The 19,568-nt window shown below is 52.9% G+C and overlaps 1 protein-coding gene across 1 annotated transcript; it reads right to left on the bottom strand.

Annotated features, from left to right (window-relative positions):
* Positions 1-8,159: 8,159 nt before the first annotated feature.
* BRINP2 (BMP/retinoic acid inducible neural specific 2) lies at positions 8,160-18,571 on the bottom strand. The gene is made up of 8 exons (XM_015869805.2): positions 18,447-18,571; positions 13,759-14,115; positions 12,142-12,332; positions 11,876-12,063; positions 11,444-11,549; positions 10,939-11,175; positions 10,438-10,660; positions 8,160-10,006 (listed from the first exon to the last, which is right to left on the bottom strand). Exons 2-8 carry the CDS (start codon positions 14,046-14,048, stop codon positions 8,890-8,892), a joined length of 2,352 nt encoding a protein of 783 aa, XP_015725291.1. The 5' UTR covers positions 14,049-14,115; positions 18,447-18,571; the 3' UTR covers positions 8,160-8,889.
* Between the last annotated feature and the right edge of the window lie 997 nt (positions 18,572-19,568).

The raw sequence follows: 19,568 nt of genomic DNA, 5'->3' as shown, positions 1-19,568 counted from the left end.
CTTTCTGAAGGTAAGAAACTTCTTTTCTTTGTTTCTTTGCTTATGGCTACATTTGGGCTTATCCTTGCTTGCTGCAGCCTGGGACCTTGCTACTCTCCTATTATTGCTGTGTTTTCCATCCTCTTACAGCATATTACAGATGTGAATGTTGTGGTCAGAGGATGAGAGAAGAGGAAACCCTGGGAAGGAGATTGGTGTGGCTCGCTCTTATTAATGGCACTGCTGGTTCTGGGCTGAAGTTGCAGCTGGTTGGTCAAACCTTGCGCCGGGGTCATGGTTGTCACTTTGCCCCTGGCTCCTTGGCTCAGGCATAAAACTGAATTAACTTCAGTCAATTATACGAAGCTTCTATGCTATATGAAGCTGTCTCCTATTGATTCCACTTAAATCCTTCAGGGGAGAAAGGTGCAATTTTAAATTTAGCACAATTGCAAGAGGTGGCTATTTTATCGATCTCTACAGTATCTCTATGTATTGTAGTGGCCCTTTCCTGGAGGAATCAACTCTGATTTTTCCACAAACTGGGATATCTCTGGGCAACCCCTTTATGAGCCCAACCCTGCAGAGTATCCAGGCACAGAACTCCAACCTCACCAGGTGGGGATGGGGCTGGCAGTGGGCTCTCATCCTACACCTCATCCCCCAGCCTCAATCAGGGCATACAGTGACTGGTTCTGTTAGCATTACACTGATGTAAATTTAAACCCTTCTGCTGCTCTCTCTGCTCCCAGCCCCGTGTTTTCAGGAAGAAAGAGAATGGGGAACAACTTTTTTAATGAAGTACAGCATTTAAATTCTCTTTATATTTAGTCCTATCCAGAGCTCTTTATCCAAATGAAGCAGAAAGCGTTTACAGCTGTATTTTCCATCACACCAACCAAGGAATATATTCATTTGCAGTAACATGGCACTCAATGAAGTGGAAAATAAGCTCCCCAAATTGCTCTCGCTATGAAACTGTCTCCATAACGAGGAAAAGCCTGGTTGGAGACTACTGACCAGTCACTTTGGTTATGATAAAAATTAATTTGGTCCAACACCTGAGCTGTGGCTGAAGCTTGGCCCCAAAATGGCTCTGCTCTGTGCTACAGGTGATGCCCATCATCACTAAAAGGGGCACTTTGTCCCTAAGGGAGGACTTGCAATGAATCCAAAGCCATGGGGCAGGCATGGTGGGTGCAGGCTGCCCAGAGCAGAGGGGATACCAATGGGTTCCTCCTCCCTCTGCAGCCATCAGAGGAGGATGTGAGTGGGACGTTAAGCAAGGTACTGGCAAAACAGAGTGGAGGGGTTGCTAATTGCTTGTGATGTTTTGTCCAGCTCCATCAGTGTGAGCAACAGTTGCTACTGGAAATGCAATTAATAATTAAGCACCCAGCACCGGTAAGTGTCAGCAGGAATTCCTGTGACTAGCATCCCTGTGCTGACAGCCCCAGTAGCAGGCAAAATGAGACCCCTGCTGCCTGGGTTGATGCTCAATGGAATGCAGATTCCTTCTGTCCCCCCGGCAAGGGTGTTCTGCAGGAGCAGACTGACTCAGTGTGCATTTCCATGTGCTGAGGAGCATCAGAGCCCTCAGCATTGGTGCTGCAGGTCCTGTCTGAGCTTGGCTGGATGGCATGTCCCTGTTCCTGCAGCAGCATGTGGTATGCCAGCTGGGGGCAGTGGCATGTGGGGTGGCAGAAAGCAGAGCAGCACCCTCATGCCTTGAAACCCTCCCAGTGGCCCTGCTGCTTTCCGCAGCCTGCAGTCTCTTCTGCAGCTCACACAGCATCCCCTCCCCTCACAGCCTTCATTGCTGCCTGTCATATCTTAGAGCACCCCTCGAGCTGGAGCTTGTTTTTCGTTATATTTTGTCTCTGAAGATGTGCTGATTTTCTTCCCTCCTCTTGCTCTCTTTATTTTTATTACGGATTTTAGGCTCTTCAAGAAGCATCCCCAGCTTTTAGGGAGTGCAGAGCTTTTTCCCCGAGTGCAGATTTCCAACCACAGGCCTGACTGATGGTGATTCCCTTATTAAATTGCACTTAGAGGCAGCGACTGTCAGGCAGGAACAGAGAGAGCTTCTCCGATAAGTTGGAGCTATTCATTATTAAATTATCTTCATTCACTCAAACAGCTCATTTTCATTGAATTAGATGAAAAGTGCTCAAAGCCAGCTGCTGTAGCAGCTCAGAGGCTGCCAGGAGCACTGCGCACGTGTCACTGCTGGCTTTAGTGGGGGATGGCCAAGCTCTGGCCATCTTTCTGCTGGTGTGACTGTCTTGGATGTGCTGGACGTTGCTTCAGCTAATGGCCCAACCCTGGGAACCTTGGCACAGCAGCTCTGAGAGATGGAGCTGGTGGGAACCCCCCCCAGGGCTGGGTTCTGCTGGCTGGGGTGAACAAGAAGATGGTGTGAGGGCTGATGTGACTTCTGGAGAGCTCTGTGTCTGCAAGGTTGAATGAATCTCCCAATGGGGCTTCTTTGGTGTGAAGGTCCCTGCTTTAGAATCTAGGTGCATGGAGAAGGAGTGGTTTTGTCGCCTCTGTCCCAACAAGACACCACTCTGCACCTTCACCCCACCCTCCCCTTCTCCATCCTTCTTTTCCTTCTGTGTGAGGTAGATGCCTGGCCACCATTTAAACACGAAGCAGGCCAGGCTCTGGGTGCTCTTAAGGAACATTAGCAACAGCAACAGCTCCGCAGTAGATAGAGAAGCACTCCAAAGCAGAATATCCTATGCATTTTGGGAAGAGGTTGCATCCCTCCTACCTGGGGTAGGTTATGCCTTTGTGGATCAGTGGAAACCCTTTCAGCTCGCTGATCTATGAGGTCCTCTATACCTCACACCAGCATGGCCACTTTTTTTTCCATGTGAATATTCATTACAGTGTTCCCATGAGCATCCAGACCAGCTTGGTGCCAGCAGATGCTGTTCCTTGCCAGCAAATCTCACCCAGAGAAATGGCTTTGATCAATGCTCTTGGATTTCAGGCTTCAGCCTTGATCAAGGCAAGGGGAGGGGCTGGCTTGAACTCTTCAGGGACAGTCCAGGATATGCAGCTTTGAGGAAAAACCTGCATGGAAGTGAGAGGTAGTGCTTTTAGAATAAGAGCGAAGAGGAGGAGGAAAGCTTTTGACTCTCCAGGATCTCAAGGTGTGCTTGGTGTGGGTCTGGCAGAGCTAGTGCTGGTGGCACTGCAGTGGGTTGGGTGAGGGTAGAGTGCAGACTACGTGCCAGCCATCTCCCCTTCATCCTTCTCTTGTCCACCTCCTGCTCCTGGGCCATTCCCGATCTCAGGTGCGCAGGCGCTGTCCTTCCCTTTGCTCCACAGATGGCAGGCAGGAGAGCCAGCCAGCCAGATGTGCTTTTCATAGCTCCCAAGCCAGGCATAACTAAACATTTACATTTATTACCAATTAGAGGGGAAACAGACTGTAGTTTTATGGACTGTACACGTCTGGGTGTGTTTCTCTTTGTGACCTTACTTACCACCCCAGTAACCAATTACCATTTTTAGGGGGGCAAGACCCCTGCAGTTGCCTGGACGTAGTCTGTGGCACCAACTGCTATACTTCAATGTTTTCCTAGTGCCTGCCTTCTTCCAGCAATGCCCTTGGCCTTAAAGCAAGCCCTGAGCATCCAGCCTGACCTGTGCCCCTATATCCCTGGTTTCCCAGGCAACATACTCTCCTTGGGATAAGGGATTCTATTTTCATCTTCTAACTTGAAATGTTTGCAAGGAACTTCAACACGGCCTGGCTGGGAAGTGTGGGGTCCCCAGCTTCATGCATGGGTTTTCCCAATCATTGCTAATCAGTAAATATGTGTGCAGGTCCAGCTGGGTTTGGGATTAAAAAAATAATCATTCATTTATTATTATTTTTTTCCTCTCAACCTTGCTGGAGCGTGACAGAGGTGGGAGCTCTTGGCAGCTGGGATGTTAAATGTTTTTCCATATGGTCTCTTGGTTATTAATGGATTTTAACACTTGACAAAGTAGAAATTAGGAGATAAAAGCTATTAGGAAGCAATTTGGGTAATCACTGTGTCTGTTCCCCCAGGAGCCTTCCTGAGAGTGTTGCTCCCAGTGCCACTGCTGACTCCTGGCAGGAAGGGAAGTCTGGTTGTGCTGGAGCTCTGTGGGGCTGAGGAGGACATAGTGGAGCAGACAGGCTCTAGGCATCTCTACTCCCAGATTTATTGCATTTTATAGGCATTATATGTTGTGGGGTTTTTTTGTTTTTTTGTTTTTTTGTTTTTTTTTTTTGGAGTGTTATGTCAGCAAAAAAACCTCTAGAAATTAGATTGGAAGAACAATGTCCTGGTGTGCTACTAACCAGGGATGTAAACCTTGTGTGGTGTGGGCTCTCTGCTTTTGCTCTCCAGCTACAAACTGGGCTATGGGGTGAGGGGGAGAAAGAGCCTTTGCTCATCAGCTCCCATCTTGTTTTCCTGACCCATAATACTGGGAAAGCCTAGACAAGGAATAAGAGTCATTAAGGTTGTAGAAGACCTCTTAAGATCCCAAGTCCAGTTCCAACCCATCTCATTATGCTCACTGACCGCAGCCCTCAGTGCCACATGTCTATAGTTCTTGAACAGCTCCAGACACAGTGACCACACCACCTCTCTGAGCAGCCCATCTTGGTGCTTCACCACTCTTTTTGGAGGAGAAATGTTTCCTAATATCCAATCTAAACATTTCCTGGTGCAGTTTGAATCCGTTCCCTCTCATTCTATCATGTTCCTGTCTGGAGCTGCAGGGCTAAGAGGGAAGCTCATCTACGCCACCAAACTACATGTTGAGCTGAATTTTGGTGTAGAAGTGAGTCAAAACTCAGTGTGTCTGCTCAGCTGGATGGTGCTGTAACCTGTCACAGGGATGTAGTAGCAACTTGTCATGGGGATACAGTAAGCGCCATGGATTTGTTGGGCAGTTGGCTCAGAGGGTTTATGCCTTCCTGCCTGCAGGCTGTGAAAGTGCTTTTAAAAGCAAACCTGGCCTATGCAGCATCCCTGGGCAGCAGTGTGCTCTGAGATGTGTCACCACGATCCCCCTCAGGTCCCTCACTGGCTCCAGCAATGACAAGATTAGAGACAGCTCAGGGTGTTTTTCTGCATGCCTTTGTCTTGCAGCAAGCTCTTTGCTAAATCACTTGTGGTCTTAGCCTCTGGTCCAGGAGCAGAGCCATGAACTCATGGGAAGTCCCCTGGGAGCAAAGTCAGGAGTCAGCCCAATGATGTAAGTTGGGATGTAGCTGTGCTGATGGTGCTGGCTGTGGTGGCACTTGTGATGTGCTGCTCATCAGCTCTTATGGCACAGGTAGGGATGCTGGTGTGGTTCAGGATCCTGGGGGTGTTATTTGAAGGAAAGCTGCAGCGTCCCAATGCTTGAGTGCATCTTGAGGTGGGGATTGTGCAAGGGTTGCTGTCACCCCTTGTGTAAATGTCCTGGATGGATGGAGGTGGGTAACCTAGGTTAGTCACCTACAAGTGTGTATGTGCCCATGGCTGTTGGAAGGTGGCAGGGTTAGAGTCATAGAACCTTAAAGGTTGGGAAAGGCCTCTAAGGTCATCTGGTCCAACCATCTACCCATTGTTGATTGGGTGGGTGCTCAGAGCCTACATATGTATTTTAGGGTATGATGGCAGTTGAGACTGGAGGAGGGAAAAGCAATTCTGCAATGGGCTGTGGGTCAGGGGATGCTCTACCACATGCAGGACTGGTGGCTGACACTGCCACATCCCTCCTTATCCTCCACAGCTGCTCATTGAAGGAGAGACTATGGGACTCTAGGAGAGTACAGAAAGCTCTGGACAAAGAACACAAAAGTGACAGAACACAAACACAGAAGTTCCTGCATGCTGGATCTACATCTTCAGTTCCTTGTGAAGGAGCATGGCTCCTTCTGCCCACCACCTCCCCTACTGTCTTCTCAAGAGGTCCCAACAGGTGGTGGGAGTGGGAGGAAGAAGCCACTGAGGTCATCAACGTCATCATCTCAAGGGCCACTAATCCCCATTCTGTCAGAAGTGGCCATTTGCCACGGCCCCATGGAGCTTCTGCAGAGAGGGAACCCCAGGGAGTGCAGTGTGGGCGGATGAGAGCCCTCGAGAGCTTTGAAAGTGATGGCAGTGAGATGGATCAAGGGGGAAAACTATCGGAAAGGGGAGAAAATAGACCTAAAGAGAGAAACTGGAAATGTGCTGGAGCAGCTGATGACAGCCCAAACAGCAGGGGAAGGCTCCTGCCTGCCAATTAACGAGGCTCTGGTGCTAATTTGCCACCTCGACTGCACTTCTGAGCTTGTCAGGAGATGGGGGAATGGGGGGAGGGGAAAGCAGACAGAACTGAAAAAGGAGCTGCAAGGCTCGATCTCGCCTCTGGGCTCTGCGGATGCTGCTGGAGCTGTTTGAGCTAAGCATTTGTATGGGCAGGGAAACAGCCTTGTGGTAACACCCTGAGGCCAACGCTTGGGATTCTGGCATTTCCTGATGTGAAGAGTAGCTTTGCAAAGAGTATAAATGCAGAGGCTCACAACCTGGTGCACAGGTAGAGAGAGCCCCAAACATTAAATATTTTAAGAAGCTGGTGGGTTTGAAATGAAACTTCCAGAGCTGGATGTGGGGTCCCAGCCTCCAGGGGTTCTTGCAGTGATATTGGGGCAGTGGTGGCACTTTGAGACTGGTGGGGAGGGAGAATGGTGCCTCAGTGTGCTGCTTCTTGGGTTTGTGTTTGAGCAACTTGGGCATATGTGACTGTGTAAGAGATTCAGTGCCTAGAGAACACAAAGAATGGGAGCAGAGGATCATTAGCTTGACACTCATCGTGATTGATGATGGGGAGATGCACCTGAGCATCAGCCTGTTTACCCAGGGAGCACCAGAGACCAAGTCACAAACTCTGTCAGATCCTTGAGGTGAGGCATGTTACCAAAACCCCTCCAGTTCTGCAGGTGCCCCTTAGCAGGACACCCACACCACCTTCCTCACTCATCCCCAGCAAGGCATGGGGAGCTGTGACACAGAGAGGATGGCTTTCACTTCCCCTGTGTTATTTAAATGCCTCATTTTTTTTTTTTCCTTTTAGGACCGGGAGGCACAGGCAAAGGAAGCCAGCTGTGCAGAAAGCAGAAGTCCAGGTGACAGATTGAGGGATGCTACAAGCACAGTAGGCTGCCTGATAGATTGATAGATTAGACAGAGAATATAAATAGCATTGTTTATCTATCCCACTTTTATTTTCCTCCCACTTGTCTTCCTATCTACCCTGGTTTTGTTTTCCTCCCACTTATCTCTTTATCTATCCAGCCTGAGGATGGAGCAGCAGCAGAATGGATGAGCTCAAGTTGCTATGTTCTTGTGGCATCCCAGCAAAGTTTTAGCAGCTGGGGAGAGTGTGGCAGAGATGTGATGATCACCCTGAGCAATGGGGCTGCTATGGGAGGCAGTGCTTTTCCACTCTGCAGGGTTGTTGGGGATGTTGGTCTGATGTAGTCTTTTGAAGGCCCCATGAAGTAGATGCAGAGGTGCCCTTGGTGTCTGCATTGGGTCTAGCTGATAGACAGATGAAGCAGCTCTGGGACTGCCCAGGGTGGGTTGTACTTTGTTTCATGCCCTTTCTAAGGGAGTGATGAATGTGGAGAGCAACAAGGATGCCACAGGTTTGGAGCAGCCTCCAAATAAGGAATAATAATAATAAGGAAGGATACATCAAAGATATCTGTCAACCACATGACTGAAAGGGTGATTCAGTGACTTCCCATCCCTTCCCATACTACAGTGGAAGGGCACCAAGCAAAGCTCCTAATGCTCGTTTCTGGTATGCCCATGTGGGTGTGTTGTGTCACAGATGGCCTTAATGGGCCACTTAAGAACCCTAAGTACCCTTCTGTGTTAATGAAGCCACTGACAGGGGGCAGATGGCTGGCTAGCATGGGGTGTGCTCCTTGTCTACACCTCTTGTCTCATGAGGCTTTGCTCAGTGCCAGCTTTGCATGATAGAGCAGGAAACAGAGAGCACGCAGTGCTGGAGCCTCCTCACCACCCCCCAGCACAGCAATGGAAAAGCCAGGGCCAGGGATGACATCATTCTTGTTCTTATTTTTTTTTTTTTCTCAGTTATTTTTGGTTGTTCTTTTGCTCAAAAAAAAAAGGGCGTTTTTTAAAAAATATATTAAACAGATACATTTTACTAAGATGTCTCTCAGCTGGAGCCACCAACAAGAAACGATCCTCCTCAAATAGATAAGCTTAAAAAAAACCCCCCCAAACTAACCGAATAAATACATAAATAAAACATTTTTCTTTTCATCTTTTTCTTTCCTCCTTTTTGTTTCCATTTCTCTGTAAGGAGAAGAGGCCCAGAGGTCTCCACTAGTGTCCATAACAGCAGCGTTGTGGGGCAGATGCCAGGTCCCTGCCCACACTTAAGGGAGTGATGACTCAGCTCTGCCCATCATGTGCTTTCCCCCAGTGCTACCTGTGAGGATGCAGCCATGGGAAGAATGCAACGTGAAAGCAAAGGCATCTGTAGAAACTCATCTTAAAAAGACTAAAAAACTGGAGTGCTGCTGGAGGAATCGATGGCAGGCACCGGGGAGCCCTCGTGGCATTGGGCTGTTTGCTCCGGTGGGGCCACCAGCACATGTCCCCAAACAGAAGAGGTGGCCGTGCTGGTAATGTCCCCGTGCATGGAGCCATCCTGTGCTCACTCCCCCTGGCTTGAGCCCTGCATCTTTATGGCCGGTGGCTGGGTGTACTGTGGAAGCACGTAGTTGGCGTGAAGGTAAGGCCTTGATTTCATTCTTTTTGGAGTGCTTTTTAACTTTGTTTTTTTTCTTCTTTCCAGGGGAGTCTTTTCACCAGGCCCTCTCACTCTGTGATGCAAGTGGCCCAGCTGCTAGCTGCACAGCTTGCCCATCTCCTGCTCTACTGCATTGGGCAGCCGCGCGTTGAAGGCCCGCAGGGAGGACTGAATCCTGGCCACCTCGTTGTTGGCCAGCTTGAGCCTGTGGCGAAGCAGGCAGGTGAAGAGGTCGAGGCGGGTTTTGCCAGGGGGTGACAGCCTGTTCACCCGGTCCCGGATCTCCACCAGCTGCAGCATGGCTGAAGCCTGTGATCCTTGTGTGTAGGGATAGTCCAGCTGCAGAATCAGGTCGCGAATGGCATCTGGTTCAAAGGGCAGGCTGTAGCCAAAGACCTGCAGGCTGTTGATCTTCATGTAGCCCAGGTTCTTGGAGGGATCTGTCATCTCCAAGGGCTCGTAGTAGATGGTCTCATTGGAGCTATCGTCCAGAGACTTGATGCGGCTCCGTAAGTAGACATGGACTGTTTCAAAGAAGGTCTTCCACTTGTTGCCCAAAGTGAGTGTCCAGTTTTGGCACTGGGCAGAGGCATCCACATTAGTCCTTTCCCAGTCGGGGAAGCTGCCCTCGTTAACAGGCATGAACCAGCTCTCCGAGTGGCTTCCCCCAAAGGGGTTGACATAGATGGCCATGACAGGCTCCAGCGTGCTGTTCTTGGTGAGGCAGATTTGCAAGGAAAGGGCCAGCATCACATGAACCAGTCCTGGCTTGTACTTGTTGCTTTTCAGAGTGAGGAGCATGCGCTTCCTCCAGGACGGGTCAAACCAGCTCCCCAGGCGCATGTCGTTGCTGATGAAGATGGAGTGCACCTCGATGCGGCTGTCCCGCTTCTGCAGGAGGTACTTGAGCTCCAGGTCCTGCAGGTCTGTCTCCAGTCCCAGGTAGTGCTCCAGTGAGTCGGCCACCTCAGGTCGGCAGAAGCCCTGGGCCAGCACATAGCCGTGGTTGCAGGTCCCACAGCGAGTGCTGTTGTCCTCGGCACAGCTGGCACAGGCTGGCCCCTCACCCAAGGCACACGGGATGGCCCCTTGGCAAGAGGGCTGCTCTGAGGGGCATGTGCAGCTGTGGCTTTCTTCCAGGAAGGTCCCAGGCACTGTCGTCTCACCACAGTAGAGGAGTGACTGAGCGCGGCCCCACCAGTAATGAAGTGGCCTAGGAGAGAAGGAAAATGGTAGGAAAGTTGCTTAGGATGGAATCATTAAGGTTGGAAAAGACCACTAAAATCAATTAGTCCAACCATCCCCACCACGCCCCTAGGGGCTGGCTCTGTTCTCCTTTCAGCTTGTTGTAGGGTCTCCTGGACTGAACAGTCCTCAGACAGTTTCAGGGCTGGAGTAAAAACCCAACTTGGGTTCATTTCTGGGGGGGTCACACAACGCTACTGGTGTCTCCCACTGAACCAACCCTTGTTTTCCAATTCCAGGCTTGAACTCAACCTGCGAGGACTGCATCCCCAGGTGGCAAAGCTGTCCTCAGGCTTCCCTCCAGCAAGCTGGGAGCTCCTCGAGCCCCAGGGGGAGACAGACCATAGGACTGAGCTCCCTTGGGGCTCCAACCTGCGGCATGGGGCTGTGGCATCCTACCTCTCCTTTGGCAGCTTGAAGCGGGGTTGTCGGTGGCAGCGTTTGCTGAGGTTGAAGAGCCTTCGGATGATGTGGTGGGTTTTCCTGGAGAGCAACTTCAGGCTGGTGCCGAGCTGCTGGTAGCGGTGTTGAATGTCCAGGTCCATGGCCCAGAAATGGGAGATGGCTGTCCTGTTCAGGAAGCGATCCCCTGGGAGCCTTTTCACCAGTGCCTGAAACTCCTCTGTGGGGAGACAGATGCCAAGTCAGAGAACCTGGTGTCATCAGTTGTTGCTTTCCATTTAAAAAAATGCCTATGGGCTCTTTGATCCTCATGGCAAGACCCATCTTATGTGCTAGCTATGAGACTACTTGTCTGGACCATGCTCCACAGCCTCTGAGCACTCACGGATGCTTATGAGCCACGTGCACTAACCTGACCTACTGCAAGAGGAGGGTATGGGCAAGGAGATGCTTTTGGAGCTAGGATATAGCACCTGGCACGGTATCTCTCATCCTTACCTGACTCCTCAAACTGGTTGTGGTGGCTGTCCCAGGCACGCTGGAGCTGGACCAAGTTGCCCTCGAGTGCCTGGATGTCGGCCTCAGGGCAGTTGCAGTGGGGGAAGGTGGGCTGGCATTGGCAGTGGCAGTCGCTCCGGCGGCACACCAGCTCCCCAACTGAGCTGCAGGCGATGTAGCTCAGGGCGGCCGCCACGAAACGCTCCCTCAGGTGATGGGGCAGCACCGTCTGCAGCCCTGCAGGTGAGAAGGAGCTCAGGGGGTTCAGCACCCCCAGCTGGACCCCCTTGGGCCTCTCCCAGACCACCTGGATGCTCACATCCATTGGCAGAGAGCCACCTGTCTGGATTCTCCATTGATCACAGCTCCTCTTGGCAAAGGAGACGGATCTCCTCCCTGCCCAACTTTGGTTTATTTATCTCTAAAGCAGCAGCCCGACCCAGCACCCCCCAACCCACGTGCATCCTTGGTGGCCCTTCTGCCATCCCTGTGGTATGGTTCCTACCTTGCAGCTGCACCTTGTTCTCTGGGCTCTGCACCAGCACTGAGCTCACCGAGTCCAGGTTGTCATAATTGCTGCAGCCCAGCGGCCCCGTCCGTGTTTCTGTCACCTGGTTGGGACCGCAGATGGTGAGGGACACAGGAGGGGATGCATACCACTATGCACAGAGGGGCTGCAGACAGCTCCTAGCTATGAAGGCAACGCTGCAGCAGCTTGGAGAGGAGAAATAATTGCCTGCTAATTGGCTTGTTGACAGCCAACAGCCCGGCCTCCAGCCTGCTGAAAAATGCGCCTTCATTAGCGTGCCCAGTTTCCCATAAATAATGTGGATGTGCACACTTATCTGGGCTCACCCTGCCCTGTCCTGCCTCACTACCATCCCTGCTAGGCTACACTGCCCACCCACTGTCTCCCACTCACTGCCCCCTTGCCTACCTTGATGGCAGCTGTGGCGATCTGGATGTGGTGCAGCCGGCGCAGCGTGCTCTCACGGTCGATGAAGTAGGAGGCTGCCAGCTGGTGCAGCGTCTCCAGTGACACCGCTGAGCTGTTCCCAGCACCCGACAGCTCTGCCCGATGGCTCAGCTTGCGCTTGTCCACAAAAATGGTCAGGGACTCCTCTCCTGCAGGGGCACATCATGTGTCCCCTTCTTGGTCATATTTCTTCCCCCAAACCCATCTTCTTTCTGTCCCCAGCTCACCTCCCAGCGTGGCGGCCAGCAAGAAGTGTGTCCCATATTTCTTGATGATGCTGTCAGTGACCTGCTGCAGGCTGGGCCGGCGCCCCAGTAAACGGATGTTGCGGATGAATTCAGGGGCGAGGGGCAGTGGTAAGCTGAAGAAGTCCTTCCTCTCCAAGGCCAGGTTGTTCACCTTCCAGCGTGCAAACTCCCTGCAGCATGAAGGAGAAAAGTGATGGTCAGAGCCTGGAGATGGATGGGGAAAAGGATGCCCTGTGACGAGGCTTCATCAGTCTCTAAACCACTGATGGTTATAATGAGCTGTATGCATCAGAGGTCTCCAGGTGGCACTGATGTCACCTCTTCCATCCTGCTGGCTTCACCTATCTTTGATCGCCATCCCTATGGATACAGGTAGAAATTCATTGTCTGGGTGTGTACAGCTGTGGATGATAACAGTGTTATCTATGAAGCTGGAGGTGGAGGAAGTGGATGGGGTGAGGGTGCTGGAGATGGTGGGCACGGCACTATTAGGATGTGGAACTCTGGTGCTAGTCCCCACTGGAAGCTTGAGTAGCTCAGAGTGGGGCAGGATCCAGCCTTACTCATTTGCTATTGGGCTCTTGTAGTGCAGAGGGCTGGCCACCAGGATGGTGGGATCATGGTGGGATGGAGGACAGTGGGATGTTGTGGCGTGGGGTGATGTTTTGTATATATCCTCCTTGAGCTCCTCATCCTGCTTCTGCCTCAAACAACAGCCCCACAAATATCATGTGGCCAATTTCAGCCTAATATTCAGCTTTTTGCTCTAATTAACACCAGGTGGTGGCTTTCCAACAGTTTAATTAGAGCTGATTAAGAGAAAAGGGAGAGGAGGAAGGAGGAAAGGTTGGACATGAGCAGCACTCGGCTGCCTCCCACAATGACTTCAGAGCACAAAAAAGGTGGCGCTGGGGTGGGGGTGGTGCTCCTTGTGGATGGTGTTGTCTTCCCAGCCTGGGGCAGAGGGAAATGTGGGATGGGAGCCTCCAGTCCTTTGGTCCCCTTGATCTTATCCCATGGGAAAGGCGAGGTTATCCTTCTTGGAGGAGGAGTGATTCAGCTGCCGTCCCTGAGGGTTCTCCTTTCTGTCCCTCCAGCGTCACTAGCAGTGTCCCTGGAGCATCCCTTGGCAGCATGCAGGGACAGGGAAAGGGGAAACGAGCTCCCTGGGGTGTTGGCTTCACAACAACATAGCCATCCCTCTGCTGACGTCAGCTCACTGGTAGGATGCAGCAGGGTTTGCTCTGGTGCCATGAACCCCTCCTGGGCCATGGGGGCCTTGCAAGGGCCTCTAGCATCAGCCTTGCCCTGGCAGAATCCCAGCTAGGCACGCACATCACAACCTGCATTGCAAATAGCTGCTGGTTTGGGGCAAAACCTGCCTGGGGTTGCATGCTGGTTGTGGGCAGAACTGAGGGGACCTCCCCAGCCTTTGCTGCTGAATGGGATTGTGAAAAGCATGAAAAGAAAACATCTCCCCTTGGCAGAGCCTGGTATAGGTGCTGCATCCTGAAACAGGTCCCCTAGAGCAACCCCAGTATCAGCCATCTGGATTCAACCAGCCCCATCCCCGGCACCTCTGCTGCTGCCTCTCACCTGTAGATCCTGTACCTGGTGGTGAAACCCTGCCGGTAGCGCTCCATGAAATCCACGTACTCCTGGGCTCGGTAGAAGGGACCCCGGTCGGTGAGGAGCCAGTCGAGGGGTGCTCGGCCAGAGGAGGAGGAGGAAGAAGATGATGAGGAAGAAGGGGATGCGGGGCCAGAGACATGCTGCTCAGTGGCCACGCTGCCTGCCCCGCAGCACACACTCAGGGCCAGGAGAGCCAGGGGCCACGGGAGCATCAGTGGGAGCCCGTCAGCACGCTGCAGGTTCTGCTGCCCCATGCTGCTGCTGCCCAGCCGGATCCTTCATTCTCTCGCCCCGCCGCGCTCCTTGGGGATGGATCCTACCCTGCAATGGCACCACATGATGGGTAGACCATGAGTACAAGGCATCCTTGTGGTAGGTGACATGAGTGTAAGTTGCATGTGGCACTAAGGTCACCAGGGGATGGTGTGGAGAGGATGGAGAGCCACCCAAGAAAGAAGGGAACAGATTCTGTAGCATGGTCTATTGTGATAGCACAAAAAGAAATGTTTTCAAACTAAAAGAAGGGAGATTTAGATCACATAACAGAAACAGTATGTTTTTTATGATGAAAGCTGCCCAGATTGCCAGAGATGCAATGCATGCCCCTTGCCTGGAGACTCCCAAGTCCAACCATCCACCTGCCACCAATATTGCCCACTAAGCCATGTCCCCTCATCTATACATTTCATGAACACCTTCAGGGATGGTGACTCCACCAATTCCCTGGGCAGCCTGTGCCAGGTGGTTGGATGGACTTGTATACCCTGTACCCAGCTGGGCTGTCCACATCAGTGTTTGGAAGATAACCAGCATTTATCTTCAGCTCAGACCTTACTGGTCTTACTGGCAGGTAGCACCTGCATTGAGTATCTTGAAACACGGGAGGTTTGCTGGCAGCAGTAGCCTGGGGTCAGAGCCTACATTTGCTGTGCTCCATAGGGCAGCTAGTGATAAGGAGCTGCAAGGTGCAAGGGCTGAGCCAGAGCAGGGAGAGGTTTCTTGCCTTATGCAGTAAGGGCTGGTTGCCTAAAAACCTGCTTTGAACAGAGCGGAGTTCAAAGTCAGCACAGGAACGTCAGAACTGACTCGTTCTTCATTAGCTGATGTAAATGCTGGGTATAAAAATATGGAACTGGGCCACAGAGGGGAGGGCAGCAGGGATGCAGGGAGGGCTCCCGGGCTTATCTCTGGAGCCCAGCAAAGGCTCTAGACTTCAAACGGACGGAGCTGGGGCTTACCCTGCCTGCGTGCCAGCTTCATGCCTTATCCCCAGGCTGGTTAAGAAAAGGGAGAAACCAGCAGCTGCAGTCAGGCTCTGGGATGGGATAGGGGTCAATAGGAACAAGGTTTTGGAGACCCCATATTCACAGCACTTCCAGGATATGCCTGTTATTCTCTGTAGCAGGAGCCACCCAATGCTCATCCCTGCCAAGCACGCACCAGCCCCACACTCTCCTAAACCAGGGCTTTGGCAGATGAATCATCACACTTAAATACTCATTGTTATTATTTTCCCCCTTTTCTTCTATTTTTAAACCCTTAAGGGTGTGCTTTGATGACGTGCTCTCAGCCGGCTCCCTGGCAATTTGGAATCAAAACTGAAGTTCTTGTCAGCTGCAATAACCCCGACGGAGGTGCCAACAGAGCACAGGTGGGTTAGGGGCTGCCATGGGCTGCAGTACAGTCAGCAGGGACAGGGGGGAGACCAACCCTTGTACACAGTGCTGATGTTCAGTTTGGGGACTTTTGCTACAAGGACACTGAGCTGCTGGAATGCACCCAGAGAGAGCAATGAGGCTAAGGGCTAAAGATAAGATATATGAGTGACAGGATGGCCTCAAGCTGTGCCGTGAGAGATTCAGTTGGACATTAGGTAGAATATCTTCATGGGGAGGGTCACCAAGCATTAGGATGGGCTGCCCAGAGCAGTGGGAGAGTTTTCATTCCTGAGGATATGGCACTGAGGGACACAGGTTAGTGGTGGGACTTGCTGCATCAGGTTGGTGGTTGGCCTTGATGATGGTGAAGGAACCAAGCTGATCCCAGAGACCTGCTATCCCACACCATCATTAGCCACCCTGCTCATATCAGGGGTGGGTAGGATAAAATAAGTACGTAAGTGCAAATCTGTACTTGCAGAAGCAGGGGACAGCACAGCTCTTTGGTAGCACGTAACCCCATTGACCTCACTACTAGAGCTGGAAATAACTTTCTAATCACTTATCCTTGATCCAAAAGAATGGGGATTTGATGAGAAGCATCTGACTACTCTTTTATTTCTTTTTATTTCTTTTTCTTTTTTTCTTCCTTTTTTTTTTTATGATTTAGAGTTTGCATCGCAAAAGCTGGAAAGCTTCCAGCCTGCTAATTATTTCCCCCCCCTTGCCTATAAAAACCCTTAACACAAAGGAAGAGGCATTTCAGCACAAATGTCCCTGGCAGATGTGCCCAGGAGCACAGCCTATTTCCTGGCCAGCTCTGCCTGGTCCTGGTGCAGCCCTCTGTGTCTCTGCTGCCTGCAGGCAACAACCCATGCAATGCATTGCTGGGTTTGCCATGAGCTGCATCTCAAAAAATAGCTTGTTGCAAAACCCCGTATGTTCTGAGGCTTCCTCCTGCCCTTAGCGCTCAGATGGCAATAGGATCACTTCTGCTTTTGATGCTCTCACCCAGAAAGAGAGGGGCAGGAGGGCATGCTGGGCTCCTCGTTAGCAGCTGAACAAGCCACAGGACCCGGCAGCAGCATCACCCTGCCAAGCCGTGCTATGTCCTGCCTGCTTGGATGCCAACAGCAAGGCAAGCTCTGGAGCAACACGCTCCTCCACTAATCAAGCAGGGTTCGATAATTAAGACATTAGCTAATTGTCAGGGACATTAACATTGATTTCTGCCCTTTCACGCTGCAGAAACTGATCCGGCCGCCTGCATGCCGTGAAGCATTCACAAGGGGTTTGGCTGGGGATGTGCCTGAGCCCCCAGGTATCTGATGCTGGCAGACGGGTGACATCCTGCTCCAGAATCCCTGGGGACAGGACCAGCCGAGGTGCATCCATGCAGGAGCAAAAGGAGAGGGCTTGCCTCGAGCTCCTGCCGATGCCTTTTAGCGGGGATGAAACTCTAACTGAGTCACCTTCTTATTAAATGTGGGAAAGATTTATCAAATTAAGGCCACTTAGAGAGGCTGGGCAGAGGCTAAGTGCCTGGAGCAGATGGGCTCAGCTGTGCATGCCGATGCTATTTGCTGTGCTGTGGGGTCAGACCAGCTCCATGCCCACCCAGGGCCATGCAGGAGCTGAATCCCAAGCATGGGGACAGCCACTTCTAAGCATGCTGTCCCTGTCTGAGCAGCAGTCTTGGTGATCCCCAGCACTGCTCAGAGCAGATTCTTGCTAAATGACTTCAGTAAGTCGCTGCCTCTCCCCCCCACCCTTGAGACTGGTTTAAAAACCTGCAAGACATTATGATTTGGGTTCCTTTTATTAGCTTTTCTTAGAGCAAGGAACTTTAAGATGAGAGTAAAGGAAAATGTCAGAAAATCCCAGGACTCGGGGAGCACAGGATTTGCATAAGACATCAAATGAGATGAAGCCCGGGCTGCGGTCGAGGGAGACGGCAGCTGCGCGTTCTGTGTCACACCAGTGCCATGTGTTGTGCCCTCTGGCTTTGCTCACCAGAGACTTCCAAACCCACAGGCAGAAACCCTCTTGAAAGAGCAACGTGTCAAATCCAGCTCCCCCAGCACAGCGGCTGCTTCCCCCGCCTGGGGCCGAGTTCCCAGCCCCGAGCATCCCCGAAGTCAGCTCCCGGGAGGAGGAGGGGGGATCACGCATACAGAGGCATCCTCTCCTACTGTCGGAGCGAGCACAGCGTGAAGTGGCTTCACTCGAGTGGGCAGCATCAGGAGCAAGGGGAAAACATGCGGTGCGTGTGGGGGCAGCCTCCCGCTCCCCGGAGCTCAGCAGCCCCCCGATCCCAGCCGGAGTACAGCGCAGGGGGTTGCCCGGTGCAGACCCTACGGCTGCGGATGGAGGGGGCACACTGACACCTGCCGGCAGGTCCCGCACCTCCGGCGCCACGGACGGGGACAGTCCGGCAACCCCAGCCCGTGCTCCAGAGCTGCGCTTTGGGGCCAAGCACAGGGCTCTTGGAAAGTAGCTGTGCGGGAGGCACAGCGCTGCGCCGAGGGTTGCTGCTCTCAAGTCCGGCTGGAGTTTGGGCTCCTTTGGAAATGATGAAAGCCAGCAGCGAGCGGAGGGAAGCTGGCTGCTGGTATAGGCTAACCCGCTCCTCGCCCCGCGCTGCGGCACCGGGCTGGGAGCCTTCCCGTGCCGCTGAGGGCCAGCTGTTGCTCCAGGTTCTCCCAGCAGGGCAGTACAGTTGGGCACCTCAGCTGGCTGCCTCCCTGGAGCGCCCGCAGCTCCTGCTCTTCCCAGCCGAGGGAAGAGCGCAACCCAACGCGGGCACCAACCGTGGGACGCAGCCTCCCGTCTCCCCTCGTCCTCTCCGGGACAGCTCACCCAAGGTCACCGAGCTACCCAGCGAGGCGGGGACATCTCCCACCCATCCGCCCCGTCCGACGCAGCATCCCACCCTACCGGAGCATCCTCGCTCCGTTCACTAGCGGAGAAGCTCCGCCATCCCGTCGGGCTTACCCCAGGCTCCGGGCGGCACCGGCGGCAGCAGCAGCGGAGGCGGCAGCAGCGGATCCCACGGTCCGGTGGCGGCTCAGGCGTCCCGGTGCCGGCCCCGCCGCCCCATGGCGCGGCCCCGCCGGCGGGCAGCCCGCACCGGGTCCCGCCGCGCTCCGCGGCCGCCGCCACCTCCACGCTCACCCCGCCACCGCCGCCGCCCCATGATATATGCGACGGAGGCGGCCAATGAACGGAGCCGTCTGCCTCCTCTCTCCCTCCCATTGGTGGGCGCCGTGGAGCCGCGGGGGGGAGCGGGCACGCGTGGGGATGCTCTGCGGGCACGCGTGGGGCAGCGCTCGGCCTCGAGATTAACCCTGTGCCAAACGTCGGGCTTAATCCCCCCGCCTGTAACCGTGCACCACGGTCCTCTTTCCTCCCGAGCCCCAAAAGTGGAGGTTTTTCCCCGCAGAAAAGTGGTTTTGCCACGGGAAGGTTGAGATCTCCCTCCTAGAACCACCAGATTAGTCTCCTCTGGGTTTATGGTTAGAGATGAATTTGGGTGAAAGCATAACCAGGTTCAGCGTGCGGGTGTGGGTATGACCCAGACATGGTGCACAGCTCGGTTCTCTGCTCCCACACTCAGCCCTGTGCTCTGCCCTCTGTGTGGGGTCGGACACCCACGAGGTGGGTGGGTGGCTCCTGGTAGGGCCCTCAGCCCCCAGCCTGGCCCTGCACGGTGCCCATCACAGCCTCTGGATGCAGCCCTAGCTCTGGGATAGCCCTCACTGGGCTCTGTGCCCAGGGGATGGAGGCAGCAATGGGGACACTGGGGGTCTCCAAAGGAGAGAGCCCACAAAGGGAGAGCTGTCTCTGTCCTACACAACACCACCTCATCCTTCCCTATATTTTCCTTATGTTTTTTCTTACATTTTTTTCTTATGCTTCTCTTTACATTTTCTCCTTCAGCATTTGTCCCTATATTTTTCCTTACACGTTTTCTTACCCCTTTCCTTATATTACATCTTATCCCTTTCCTTATGCTTCTCCTCATCCCTTTCCTCATAATTTTCTTAATGTTTTCCCTGCATTTCTATCCTGTCTCTCATTTTTTCCTTACAGTTCCCTTACCGTTCCTTTATAATC

Source organism: Coturnix japonica, chromosome 8, assembly GCF_001577835.2.
Source record: "Coturnix japonica isolate 7356 chromosome 8, Coturnix japonica 2.1, whole genome shotgun sequence".
Taxonomy (NCBI): Eukaryota; Metazoa; Chordata; class Aves; order Galliformes; family Phasianidae; genus Coturnix; species Coturnix japonica.
The sequence above is the reverse complement of the archived record's forward strand: the minus strand, read 5'-3'. Positions and strand labels throughout refer to the sequence as shown.

Coding starts and splice junctions, on each gene's coding strand:
- BRINP2 (XM_015869805.2), bottom strand. CDS start 14,048: ATGGGGCAGCAGAACCTGCAGCGTGCTGACGGGCTCCCACTGATGCTC. Junction 11,176..11,443: donor GAACAAGGTGCAGCTGCAAG/GTAGGAACCATA, acceptor TCTCACCTGCAG/GGCTGCAGACGGTGCTGCCC. Junction 10,007..10,437: donor TTCAAGCTGCCAAAGGAGAG/GTAGGATGCCAC, acceptor CTTCTCTCCTAG/GCCACTTCATTACTGGTGGG.